The sequence below is a fragment of the Eulemur rufifrons genome, chromosome 15, assembly GCF_041146395.1.
Source record: "Eulemur rufifrons isolate Redbay chromosome 15, OSU_ERuf_1, whole genome shotgun sequence".
Taxonomy (NCBI): Eukaryota; Metazoa; Chordata; class Mammalia; order Primates; family Lemuridae; genus Eulemur; species Eulemur rufifrons.
In genome coordinates this window covers 68,167,097-68,179,881 of record NC_090997.1, presented here as the reverse complement: position 1 = coordinate 68,179,881, position 12,785 = coordinate 68,167,097, and the positions used below count along the sequence as shown (strand labels likewise).

Genomic DNA, 12,785 nt, shown 5'->3' with positions numbered 1-12,785 from the left:
CTCATTAGCAAGATGATGAAGGGAGACTCAGGCAGGTGTCACAAAATGGATGATATACCAGAGGAGATTTGGGTAGCTATTGGCACAGCTTTGAAAACTGTATGGGGAAAAAAAAAATCTCTTTTTTTCCACATTAACTGTACAATTTAGATTTTAAGAGGACTTCTTTGGTCCTCTTTGCTGCGCTTCTAAGAAGAATCTTAATGAGATATAGTCCTACATTGTATACCGAGGTGGTATATACAGAAGCTTATGTAATAACAGACCTCCTTAAGAGAAGAAATATGACATCAACAATACAAAATTGCTGTGGTCCCTGCCGGAAGGGACAAATGAGGGGTCCTAAAGATTAAGCTTCACTGGCTTCAGTATGAGTCAATCCTGGAGCAGGACAGGTACAAACAAAGGGTCTATCTAGAAAGAAGACGGCAAAAGTAGGTAAGTCAGTTATTAAAAATACATCTCTGGCACTCTTAGTACCTTGAACTAAAATCTCATTCCCCCTAAAGAAACTATATGTAAAAGTCACAGGTAACTACCCTAAATCTCTGCTTAGTTTATAACATAAGCCACCTTGAATAAGGTACCAGAGAATTTAAGATTAATAAACGAAATGTTGGTCACTATAATTGTAATGGAATGCAATTTATTAATCCTACAACAAAAAAAGAGTCAAATATGTCACAATAACATGAGGTGGATTTCTATATAACCTCAGATATTTTGAACAGGAACTCTAAAAACACATTTATAGATAATTAAAGCCACATCAGAGCAACTGGCAGCTTACGGTCAAAAAATATTTATGCCTATCTCGCTGCCATTTCAGCAGTTATTTTAAAATAATTCTGCACAATCAAATGAAAATCCCACTACACTCTAAATAATAGGCAGCAAGCCAAACCATGTACTAGCCTAATATTAAAAGGTAAGATTCAGTACTTCCCTGGAGCAACACAGTGAAAAGTGATTACTTCTCGTGTCTGTCTTTATTTATTCACTAGAATGTCTTACTATGTAAATAATGTAGGTTTGATGGCACTTGGAAAATGAATAATTTAGAGAAATATTTTTGAAAGCTGATTTATATTTGATATGTAGATACTTTGCAAGAGAGGTGAAGAAAGGAATCTTTCTACGGCTTATTAAAAATAATTTCTAGAATAATTGCTCAAATGTCAGAACTCAGTAATTTAATGAGAAGCAAAAAATCCAAATCAAACCAAAACAAAAACACCCACTTTATACAAACATCACCTACGCTCCCTGTTTCTAGCCCCTCTACTGGAAGTTGTCTTAAAGGATAATTAATCCATGAAGGCAGCTTCAGTGGTTCTACCAGAACCTCCACAGCTACAAGCTGTGGGACTCAGAAAATTATTAATTCTCTTAGTAGAGAGCCTATGAGGTCAGTGAAAGCAAGAGAGCTGAGGTGAAAGCTGTATGGCCCAGAGGAACAAACTCATGGAAATTTCAAGTACAATGTTCACAGATCCAAGCAGGGCACTCACACTCCTTTGCATGGTCTTTAGGAAATAGTTACATGAACTTCCATTTTCACGTAATGTTAAAGAGTGTGCCCTGCAAGGAGAACAATGAAGACACTGATTTCAAAACATTCAATTAAAAATATGCTAGAAGATATGGAAAGATAAAGATATGGGAAGATATAGAAAAAATAAAGGAGGACAAAGTATAGAAGGTGACTATGATCTGTTCCCTCAGTTTTAAAATAAGGATACTAACGATGCTCACCTCATGGAGTGCTTGTGTAAATAAACTAATACAGATAAAGATGAAACACAAGGACCAGTGCCTGCCACACAGTGTTTGTGAACTCAGCTGTGATCCCTTTAATTTACAAGTGAAGAAACTGATATCTGGAAAAGTTAAGGAATCTGTCCAAAGTTACCTAATTGTCATGATCAAAGCCAAGCCAAGAATGCTTCTTGCTGTCTTATTTCTTGAAGGACTTCAAACTGGGGCTGGAAGACAGAGTAAGATGACAGGCCCAGAGATGTCTCAGAATTTGAATTCCTGGACCTGAATGTGGCTCATGGTATTGTCACAAACAAGAAACTAAAGCACAAGACAAAATTTCATCTGGCAGCCCTGAAGGCACCTGTAAGCTAACCGTTCTTACCCTGAAAGGAGCCCCAGCCTACTCCCTGTGACATTTTCATACATGCCCAAATTCAGTGCTGTTTACAGTTTTCCATTTATATCAAAAACAGGTTAGCAATGGATAGGGAAAGGGAACTTTAGAATGCATTTTGAACTTAACTTTATAAAGTTTATCGTTATTTTTACTTTCTCCCTCAAATTCACTGACAAAACAACACTATTTTATGAAGAATGCAAACTTGTATTATTTTCCTAAAATTCAATTCTGTCACAGCTTTAGTTTAAAGCAATCTTAATAGCTAGGTAAAATGCATTAATTGAAGAAATCTTCATATGAAAATATATTAGAATAATTTTCTATACCAAAGTTCTATAAAATGTCCAAATTATTCCTCAAATCCCTTAACTGAATGACTCATAGATGTTTGGTTTATCAGATAACTACAAAGGAGAAAAACTCACAGAAGACCAAAGTTCAAACTTGTTCCTATGGCCTATAAACCACCGAAAAAATTGACTTAATGAAGTTAAGAAGCAAATGAGGGTTGGATAGAGATGGAGGAGCTGCCAATTTAGGCAATTAGTAAATCAAACTATTAATAACACTCTTTTGAAAACTGTAGTTCGAACTTCGTGGGGAAGATGGCTGACCAGAGACAACAGCTGCTGGAGCATCTCAGTAAGGAGAAATTTTAGATGAAAGAGAAAAAACAAACAGATAAATATAGATTGGGGGTGAGTCTGAGGGAAGGGTACCAGAACCTTCAGGAGACTCCTGGCCCAGTTTGTTTAAATAATGCTGAGCATCTGAATCAAAAGTAAAATAAATTATAAAGCATTTATTATAGTGGATGCTTATATGTGTTATGCACATTATATACATATATAATATGTTAATTTTTATCATTCTTTTTTAAACACAGCTAGATCACCATATAGGTCTATAAATTTTATTTGTTAATGATCTTATATGCATTTATATGTATTTATAACCATTCACTGTGTTCCAACTTCTAACCATTCCTGGGTTTACTTTAGATGTTCATCCCCTAAGAGAACTTCTGAATGGTCCTCAAATGTTAATATGTCACTGAGCTTATTTGACATCTACTTAAATACAACCAAACTCACTGCCTTTCACTCCCCCAAATGTATCATTCCTCCATTCCTGACCAGACTCTGCTTTTTATTCATTTATATTTATTCAAGAAGCTTTCAGAGAGCACCTACCTGCGTACCTTACTCTGCTATTATTGTTCTTTTTCATCTGCAAAATTTGATCACTCTTTTCAATCCACCTCTCTCCCTATCAGTCTCTTCTGTTAATACATGAGTGACAATTATAAGTACCCTTCTTTGAAGGCCTTGTCTGTTCCCCAGAGAGAGGACTGTTTCATGTGTTAGCATCCTCATGTATTCTTCAGGCACTTTTCTTCCAGAAAATAACCCAATTGACTCATTACAACTAATTCATCCCTCAAATATTTATTTAGGCCCTAAAAACTAAGGTAAAGTCCATGCTCTTCATTTTTAAATTCAGGGATAGACTGACATACAAACAAATAAATATGGTATAAAGTGGTAGAGTAAAATTTAATACAAACATAGGTTTACTTTCTTTCTCCCCCATGAGAAGAAAGAAAACATGGTATTGCATCTCACAGTGCTTTGCACACAGCACAGTGCTTTGCCAACAGGTATATAGAATAAGGAAGAAACCAAACGTAACTTACCAAGTGTCCGGAAAGGCCTCTGACATGGTACATGGGAAAAAAAACCAGGCTTCAAGGCATTTGTAATCACAATGTCAAAAAGGTCAGCAAAATCATTCCTAAAAAGCAACAAAATTTTTCGTAAATTTATTTTAAGGAAATAGAAAGGGTCCATATAAAACAGAACTTTACCTATCTATTTTACCACAGCATCATTTCTTATCTTTTGCTTAACCTTTACATGCTTTATATTTTTCTTATACATTTTTAGGTGAATATTAAACTGGAAATAGAAGATGGCTGAGCACTAGTCTTCCTGACAACTTCTTGAAGTATAAACATCAGCAGGAAAAAAAAAAGGTACATCAACTCTAGGTACTGAGCTGGCTTTTCTCATGATGGTAATAGTTACAGTGACGAATCCAATAGTTTTTCACAGCTAGAAATATTTGGGAGCTATGTCTTCAAATTTGGGGACCGAAATTTGTCTGGATTTATTAGCTTAAAGAAAGAGTTAATAATTTTGTGTGTTACATGGGTCCTACAGAAAGCAGCATTATAGCAAGTCAGGTGAAATCTTCCAGAGAATGCTCAAAAAGATATTTTATTTTGAAAATCAGTGTAGTCTGTAATGTGGCAATGTTTAGATGATCACTACTAATGATTTTTAATCTGTACTTCATATTCATTAAGGATTATTTGAGATGACAGAGGAAAGGCAGTCCTTCTCCCAGAGGGGCTCGCTTTCACATTGGGGAGACAATATTTGCCCAACATTCCAGAATAGTTTTACAAATCAAAAGAGCAATAAATAGAAATTAAGATGAGAAGAAAAATTTTGATCATCTGTGCTAAGGAAAAAGGAATGAAAACTCCTGAGTGTTTATTCTAAAGCATGGTCCCACTACCATGGCAGTACACGTCTCTATAAGAGGCACCTTCCAAGGCATCCAGGACTTAAGCCTTAATTCACTTTAGGATCCCAAACCTATGTATTATTCAGAAGGCAGAAAATCCCCTCACAGATAGTAAGTATATCATAGAACAAACTAAACCCACACACATGCTAAGGAACGTGGAAATCATGAGGCTAAGAAAGTTGGTGGAGGTCAGTTTTGCTCCATACTCACGGCAATACAGTATTTACTAAAATCTGAGGAAACGTTAGGGGAGATCTAGCAGCCCATTGTAGAATCTTGCTCTGACCATGGACATTTCCTGGTATAGCCCACAGGAATGACAAAGGTAAGTATGAACACATTGAAACTATCAACTGCTCTCATGCTTTACTACTGCTATTTAAATACCCCCTCATACCTATGAGGTATTATTGTACCATTTTTAAGATGAGGACGTTGAGGCTTAAAGAGGTTACAAAATCTGCCCCAGGTCACATAGTAAGTTGTAGACCAGCCCCAAGTCTGTCTTATTTTAAAGTCTATGTACTTACACTTCCTTGATTTTCTTGAGTATCAACTGCATCCCTGGCTGTGCTACATGGTAAAAGTACATATCAATAGCTTCACAATGAAATGGCTGCAGAGTGGCTGTACTCCAGGTATCTGTCCAGGAGTGTAATCTCCAATCCACTGTCCCTCAGTAATCGCCCAAGCTGAGAAACCAAATTCATGGAAGACTGAAGGATATACAGTCTATTCACCTTTCAGAAAACCCAAAGCCCAGACCATTAGTGAGCTATGAGCATACTGGCCCCCAGTACCACTGCTTTGCTAAAATGTACTTGGGGTGGGTTGCCGTTGGCAGATATTGAGGTATTATTATAAGAAAAAAACAACTATGACTCAGCATTGTTTAATATAATGACATAGTCAGGGCTGACACTTTTAAAAAAGCACTGGGCTAATTTGCTATCAGTTTTTATAAGACAATGAAAATGAAACAAGTCATCACTTACCCAAGGATATGGTCACAGAGTAGTCTACAGTAATCACTGTGAGAACTGGTAATTAACAAAAGAATTTTTCCTGCATTCTTTAGCTGTCGAAGCCACTTTTTAACAGATTCGGGACAACTGTGTAAATATCTGCCTGGATCTCTTTTTATTTCTGGGAAATACATTCCAGAGTTTTCTGAAAAATAGAGATATCAGAGATTTTTCTTTTTAAAATATTTTTGACACTGAATATTCTCATACAAGTTAATCTCTTTCAAAGCTACAGATAAAAGGATAAAGACTAAGTTGGAACAACTTAGCAACGATACCCATACTAACTAGTTTTTAAGAATAATTTTTGTTCTTTAATTAAAAATATAATGATGATTTAAAATGTCAGTTGATAATATTGGTTAGCTATTTGAAAAGAACTGATAAGCTGTTCAAACAGATAACATAAGAAACATAAAATAATTAGCATTTTTAAACCAGCGAAGACCTTACTGCATTTGACATATCAATTATTAATAAATATTCTTATAATTATTCAACATATATTTGCTGAATACAGATAAGAAACAAATAAACATTCAGACAATGTACCAGGAACACATCTTTGGCATGAAGTAGCTGAGAAGAGAGCTGGGTTCCTTAGAGGCACAGTAGTGTTGTTTCAGATAGAACCTATACTAGGGGAACCAGTCTATAGCCTCTGAGAAGCGCTGACATGTCAAATGGAAAAACCAGAGCAAAACAAGCTAGAAGAGGCCAAAAGGCACTGCAGTTGACAGGGAAGATGGAAGGGCTTGAATCACTGAACTGGGACTGCTGGCTCTGCCCCTTTAAAGAGTCTCAGGGGTCAGGCTGAGCTCGGAGGCAGACGGTGGCAATATCTACGGACAGCCTGGCTAGACTCATCTATAGTGCTTGACTCAGTTCCTTTAAAATTGTGGTTACTTAGCAGATAATTGCAGATTTGGTTGAAATGCTACTAGCTTCATAAAGTATTTTGGAAATACTGTTCTCTGAGCATGATAGAACTAATAAATAGATACAAAGAATCCATGTTCTTATTTTCTCTAACTGCTAGGAAAAGGACACATGCACAGCCAAAACAATAGAGCTTGTACTGAATGACAGATTCTGCAATAACTAGATATGGGATGCATTTGTAACTTTGTCCAATGTGATGCACTTGAAATAACTGAAATGAAAGGTATATTTCAAGAATATCAGGACAGAAAAGACTCTGTAAGTAAAACTAACAAACAAAACAAAAGGTAGCGAATACTGCTGTCTGCCTGACTAAATCTCTTCTCCATTTCCTTGCTGGACAGTTCTCTGGTTTTATTTGAGGTTTCGTCTTCCTTTGGGAGGATCTGGGTCTCTCCCAGTCTACGCACATGGTAGCAATTTCCTTCCCTTGCCAGTGAATTGTTTAGGAAGTTCAGGAGACTTCGTCATGGCAATGAGACCTAAGATGAACTCTGCTAGGGAATTTTGAAGTAATGTATACCACTCACTAAAAGTAACATACAAAGGGGAAAAATAGCTTAAGTCTGACATACCAGGGATGGCAGAGTGGAAATATGAAAGGAACCTGGGTTCCTGATGACATCACTGGGTTTCTGATTAAGCGTCTGAACTAACCACCATTGGAAGTAGCAACCAACCTCCGGTCATGTGAAATAACTCAATTTAATAATAGCTTAAACATTAAGGATATTTCCTATGTACAACTTAAAGCATCTTGATTAAGAAAATAACACATTGCAAGAATATCATACCCAGACCAAAAAAAAAATAACAAAACAAAGAATATGTTACAATGTGAGAAAATATTCAAACATCAGGGGACCAAGAACAAAAAAAGTCTGTGCTCTTCTTGTATTTTGTCCTGCAGGAACCTTTGTGTGTAAATCTCTGGGATCTCTTGCTATCCCAGGAACTATATATTAATAGCCCTTAAAAAATTAAAATATATTTTCTATTTTCCAGAAAAGAAAAGGTACTAGTAAGAAAAGGCCAATTTAAGAAAGAGATAATAATAAAGCTAAATGGTTAAGAATTGAATAGTTTGATGAGTGAGTGGACAACTACCAAGGTGACTTCAGAGGCTGTGTGTGTCTCTCTCGGAACTTATTATACCTAACGGAGTCATATGTGAGACTATTTCACTCAGAAAAACAAAGCTTTTATCGTGAGAGGAATTTTGTGGGCTGCATAACAAAAGATTTATAGTATGTAATGCTGAAAATAGTTATAGAGTTAAACTTCTGCATTCATTAAAAAACTGTTGAGAAAGTTCTTTTTTTCTTAGCTACATGTGCTTAGTGCCATCTAGTGATCAAAATATAAATTACTATTAAAAAACTACTGTTAACATTTCTAAGCCAATAAAAAATAAAGCATATACATTTAAATATTGTATTTTAAATATCTTACCTAGATTAATTTTATTAGTATCTCTTAATTAGTAATGCCTAACTCAAAAGAGTGCAAATGTAATAGTTTAATCAGAAAATTACTCCCTTAAGCAATAATGGAGATGCCTTTGTTTTGTTCACAAGCTAGATTGAAATGAGCAAACTAAAAAAGACAAGCCCTGTACAATTAGATACCCAATGGTGGATTATGAGTTGCTCTTACTACAAAAGATCACTGGAGAAAATATTTTTGTCCCTTTGTAACCTCAAATCATTAAAGGAAGGAGATAAAATTACATGAATAGACACTCATCTTTTTATTGAAATAAATCAAGCTATTAAACCAAAGGAGGAGTTATATTAAACATACTACACTGAATTATAATTGTCTATTAAATTATTTTCCAAAAGAGACTGTAAACTCTCAAAGGCAAGAAATATATCTGCTTGGCATGGAGCAGGCATTCAATGCATGAATACCTAAATTAGCCCAGGGGCAGATCCAGGAACATTTGTTTCCTTACCTTCTAACATAATTTGTAACATATAGCCAACCTTGAATGGCAAAAAACTGTATTATTCATATATTATCAAAGTTACCCTAATGTACTCTTTTTTTACCCCTGTTGAAAAAAAAATCATGTTTAATTATGATACTAAAATATTAACACTGATTGAACAAAACAGGGAATTTAGATCGAAGGTGGAAAGAAATGGTATTGCTTATTCTTAACTCACAAAGTAGCCTGTGTTTTCACTTGACCTCTAAAGGAATTCTATTTCACTGCCACTTTGTGTAATTCATTTTCCTGGCCTTTCCACCTCTCTTATATCTTTAGATGCTGGTATTTTCTATGTCCAGTTGAAATTAAAAGTAAATTTTTAAAAAAGCTGATTCTAAAGAATAAAAGTTTAGCTCTCCTATGTTAAAAATTTGGTTAATATAGAGTCACGGAAAAATAGCAAACTGTTGGAACAGTCTAATATGCACACAAAATGGCCTGAATATATTAAACAGGATTTAGGACCTCTCGTGGCAAAAAAAGAAATTAGTACAGCTTGAATATCAAAAATACTTTTTAGTTTAACAGACAATTCTGCCACATCACTATTTCTAGCATCACTGAATAAGTAAGCATTTTTCTTGTTAACTGTGTAACTACTGTTCGTGTGATTTGTGGCTAGAGTTTTCAAAGCTGCTGTCTAAGAGGATTAGAGATACCGGATGCTAACACCTTCACCCTCAGCCTCCAACTAAGGTTTGTTGCTATTTCCATTGCAGAACATAATTTAGGAGAGCTTTAAATATTTATAATCTATACAAGTTATATAAGACCATGCTAGTGAACAGCTAAAACATTTAGTTATGAATTGTTTAAATTTACTTGCTGTAGAGAAAATATAATTAATTTCTGAAAAAATATAAAACTTTTTCTTGGCTAAGAGACACTGAAATATTTTTTTGGAGGATAAAAGATAAATTGCTTTTATTTATAGAGGGCAAATTATAAAATTGGAATTTAATACTGAAACAGATTTTCTGTTTATATAACAGAGATAGGGTTTTTATCTATTTAATGTTTTATTTATAAAAAAATCTAGAATATTTAGACTGAGTAAAGTGAAAATCTATATGCTAAATATGATGCTTGGAAAAGGATACCAAATAAGAATTGGGAGATGAAGTATATAATGTATTAAAAAACAATATATAAAATTTATATTTTAAAAATATCTGACTTCTGGCTCTGTAATTTAATTCACATACCTCTGCCCTAACACAGAGATTCTGATAATTGGTCTGGGCTAGGCCATCACCTTGGTATTTTTTTTTTAAAGCTCCCCAAGTAATTCTAATGTGTCACTAGGATTAAGAATTATTACTCTGAAATGTAAGAGCTAGGACTCTTACTATTATTATCTGTATATCTTGCTGGCTTCCCTGGAAATCATAGGTTCTCAGAAAGGAGGGACTTCTTAATTTTATAGTATCTTTATTACCTAACACATAGCCTTGTACATAATAGGCAATCAACAAATACTGACTGCTGCTGATTATCTTAAATGTCATTGTCGATGATGATCTTTAAAATGTTTATTTACTTTATACCAATGAAGCATGGTATTCTAGATTTAGTTAAGCATTCTAAGTATATAATGATAGATTTCATATCTATGGACTGGAGAATTACTGGGAAAAAAAGGACATGGAATTCTTTCAGAGAAGAATCATTCAAACAGTTTAAATGAACACAAGAACAAGCCAAAGAGATGTTATCTCTCTAGAGCGTGGACGGAATATAGTCTATAAACATGGTTTTTGGTCATCAATGTTTTTAAATTTTTGGATGTTGATGTCTTTGGATAGGATTACATATGTACTCTAATAGTTTACCACAATCTGCACTATACGTATTGTATTACACTTGGCTTAGTCAACTCCCCTGTTGCCATCAGAATTCACAACCTATGTTTTCTTCTATGATGCCAATATGAGTCATTCTAAAAGAACTTAGTTTCTTCTTTCTGACATGGTAACTGGACAGCTATTATGTTTTTGGTGAAAAATGATGTAAATCTAGAGAGAGGTTTTAAAAGCCTGCCTGGTCTTACGGAAAACATAACGAGTCCTTGATGAAGACATGGACAGTTGGGAGGGAGAGCATATGCATGTGATGACAGACAGAATCACATACAGTAACATCTGGAAAGGCTGTAAGGTTGACAAGGTGACTTAGTGAGGTAAAATTTTATAGGGATAGATGTAATATTGTTAGGTTGAAAACTCAGGCACATACGTGCAGCAACGGAGGAGCTGTTGCTTTTTGGCAACTTCAAAATATAGAGCCTATAATCAGCTCAGGGTCCACGGTATAGGCAAAGTGTAATTAAAAAGTTTAGGACCATGTCTTACAACTTATTTAGTTAATTTTACATACTTTTGACATTGTCATCTTTTTCGAAAAATATTTGTGCTCTAGAATGTTGGGTAAGAAGAATGTGTCCCCCTTCAGAACCCCAGGCATTGGATCTTTATATGTTCTTCATTAGCCAATTAGGTGATTAGAATGTGTAGACCCAGGGAAGCAACAATTCCCACTTTTTAATCACTCAGACTAAACCTGGATCGTTGGGTTCAAATCTGGATGACACTTTTCAAGAGGGAGTGTGTCCAGAGGAGAATGACTGTGTCAACACATGGGCATGGACATCAGATGAAAGACCTTTTGTTTTTTAAAGTTTTTTTTTAATTTCAGAATGTTACGGGGGGTACAAACGTTTTGGTTACATGAATGTACAGTTTGAGTCAGAGTTATAAGTGCCCGTCACCCCGATAATGTGCATTGTACCTGTTAGGTGTGAATTTACCCGTCTCCTCTACCCCCTCCCCCCTGTTTGATTTCTGCAGAATTTTACTATCATATGTGCACATGAATGTTGATCATTTAGTTCTAATTTAACAGGGAGTACATGTGGTGTTTGTGTTTCCATTCTTGCAATACTTCACTTAGGAGGGTAGGAAAGAGCTTTTTTTGAAAAAGAGAGGCATGTGCTGGGAACAGGAATGAAGAGAAGGAAAAGAATATGAGAGGTGAACATTCAAATATAAGAACAATGACAGTGCTAAGGGCAACTGGAACTAGGGGAGGTAGTAAGTTATGGTGCCTGAATCTGTGATCCTCAAACCTGGGAGCACAACAAATAAATACCCTGCAGTACTTGTAGCAAATATCAGTTCCTGTGCCCTACCTAGAAATCTCTGGTGGGGACCCAGAGAGTCATATCTGACTAATCAGGCATTTAAAAACCTGTAAAATAGGTGGCCTGAAAGGACCATTTTAATTCTACGATTGCCTGAGTCTATGCCTCAGTGGTGATGTTCGGTCAGATAACTCTTTAGTCACAACAAACACCCATTTCCAGCGTTTCTCCTCTTTTAACATGTGTCTTTTCTTTATGTGTATTGTCTTTCAAAAACAGGATTTCTGTAGAGTAGCAGTTCTCAAACTTCAGGGTAAATTAGAATCACCTGGAAAGCTTGTTCAAACACTCCCAGAGATTCTGATTCAATAGGTGTGGGGTATGGCCTGAAAATGTGTGTTTCTAACAATTCCCCAGGACGGCTGACAGTTGAAGGACCACACTTTAAGAATTACTGCAGTAGAATACCCTTATAATACCCTTATAAAACCAGATAGCTTTTTAAAAGCACTTTTCTCCTAGTGGAACTTGATCTTCACAATTTTGGCTAGAAGTGCAAAAACCAGATTAAACATATTTAATATTATCTGATGAAAATTCTTAAACCTGTGTCTATGTTAAAATGGATCTAGAGCTGGGTGTGGTGGCATGAGCCTATAGTTCCAGCTACTCAGGAAGCTGAGGCAGAAGGATCGCTTGAGCCCGGGAAATTAATTGGATTCCATCTTAAAAAAAAAAAAAATGGATTTAAGCCAAAAAGGTTTTAAGTTTTTAAAAATGATTTTCATTTCCTTTATATGGAGGATCTATGCAAGGGTGAAAATCTGATAGACTGTTTTTCACTGTACTATTTTACATTTGTTTTAATTTCTCAGCCATGAGAACAGTAATTTTGTGTAGGTAAAGTAGAAAAAGCACAGGCTTTGG

The 12,785-nt window shown here is 35.3% G+C and overlaps 2 protein-coding genes across 2 annotated transcripts in view; one reads left to right on the top strand and one right to left on the bottom strand.

Moving 5' to 3' along the window:
• NT5DC1 (5'-nucleotidase domain containing 1) overlaps positions 1 to 12,785 on the bottom strand; it is a 116,348-nt gene that overhangs the window by 11,742 nt on the left and 91,821 nt on the right. The window contains exons 7-8 of the mRNA XM_069487690.1: positions 5,752 to 5,926; positions 3,858 to 3,955 (exon numbers count right to left, since the gene is read on the bottom strand). Of these exons, the coding sequence (XP_069343791.1) occupies positions 3,858 to 3,955; positions 5,752 to 5,926 (273 nt within the window). The remainder of the gene's footprint in view (positions 1 to 3,857; positions 3,956 to 5,751; positions 5,927 to 12,785) is intronic.
• The window catches only part of COL10A1 (collagen type X alpha 1 chain), a 77,023-nt gene continuing 73,475 nt past the window's right edge, over positions 9,238 to 12,785 (top strand). The window contains exon 1 of the mRNA XM_069487689.1: positions 9,238 to 9,415. The gene's annotated coding sequence lies outside the window, so the exon portion shown is untranslated. The remainder of the gene's footprint in view (positions 9,416 to 12,785) is intronic.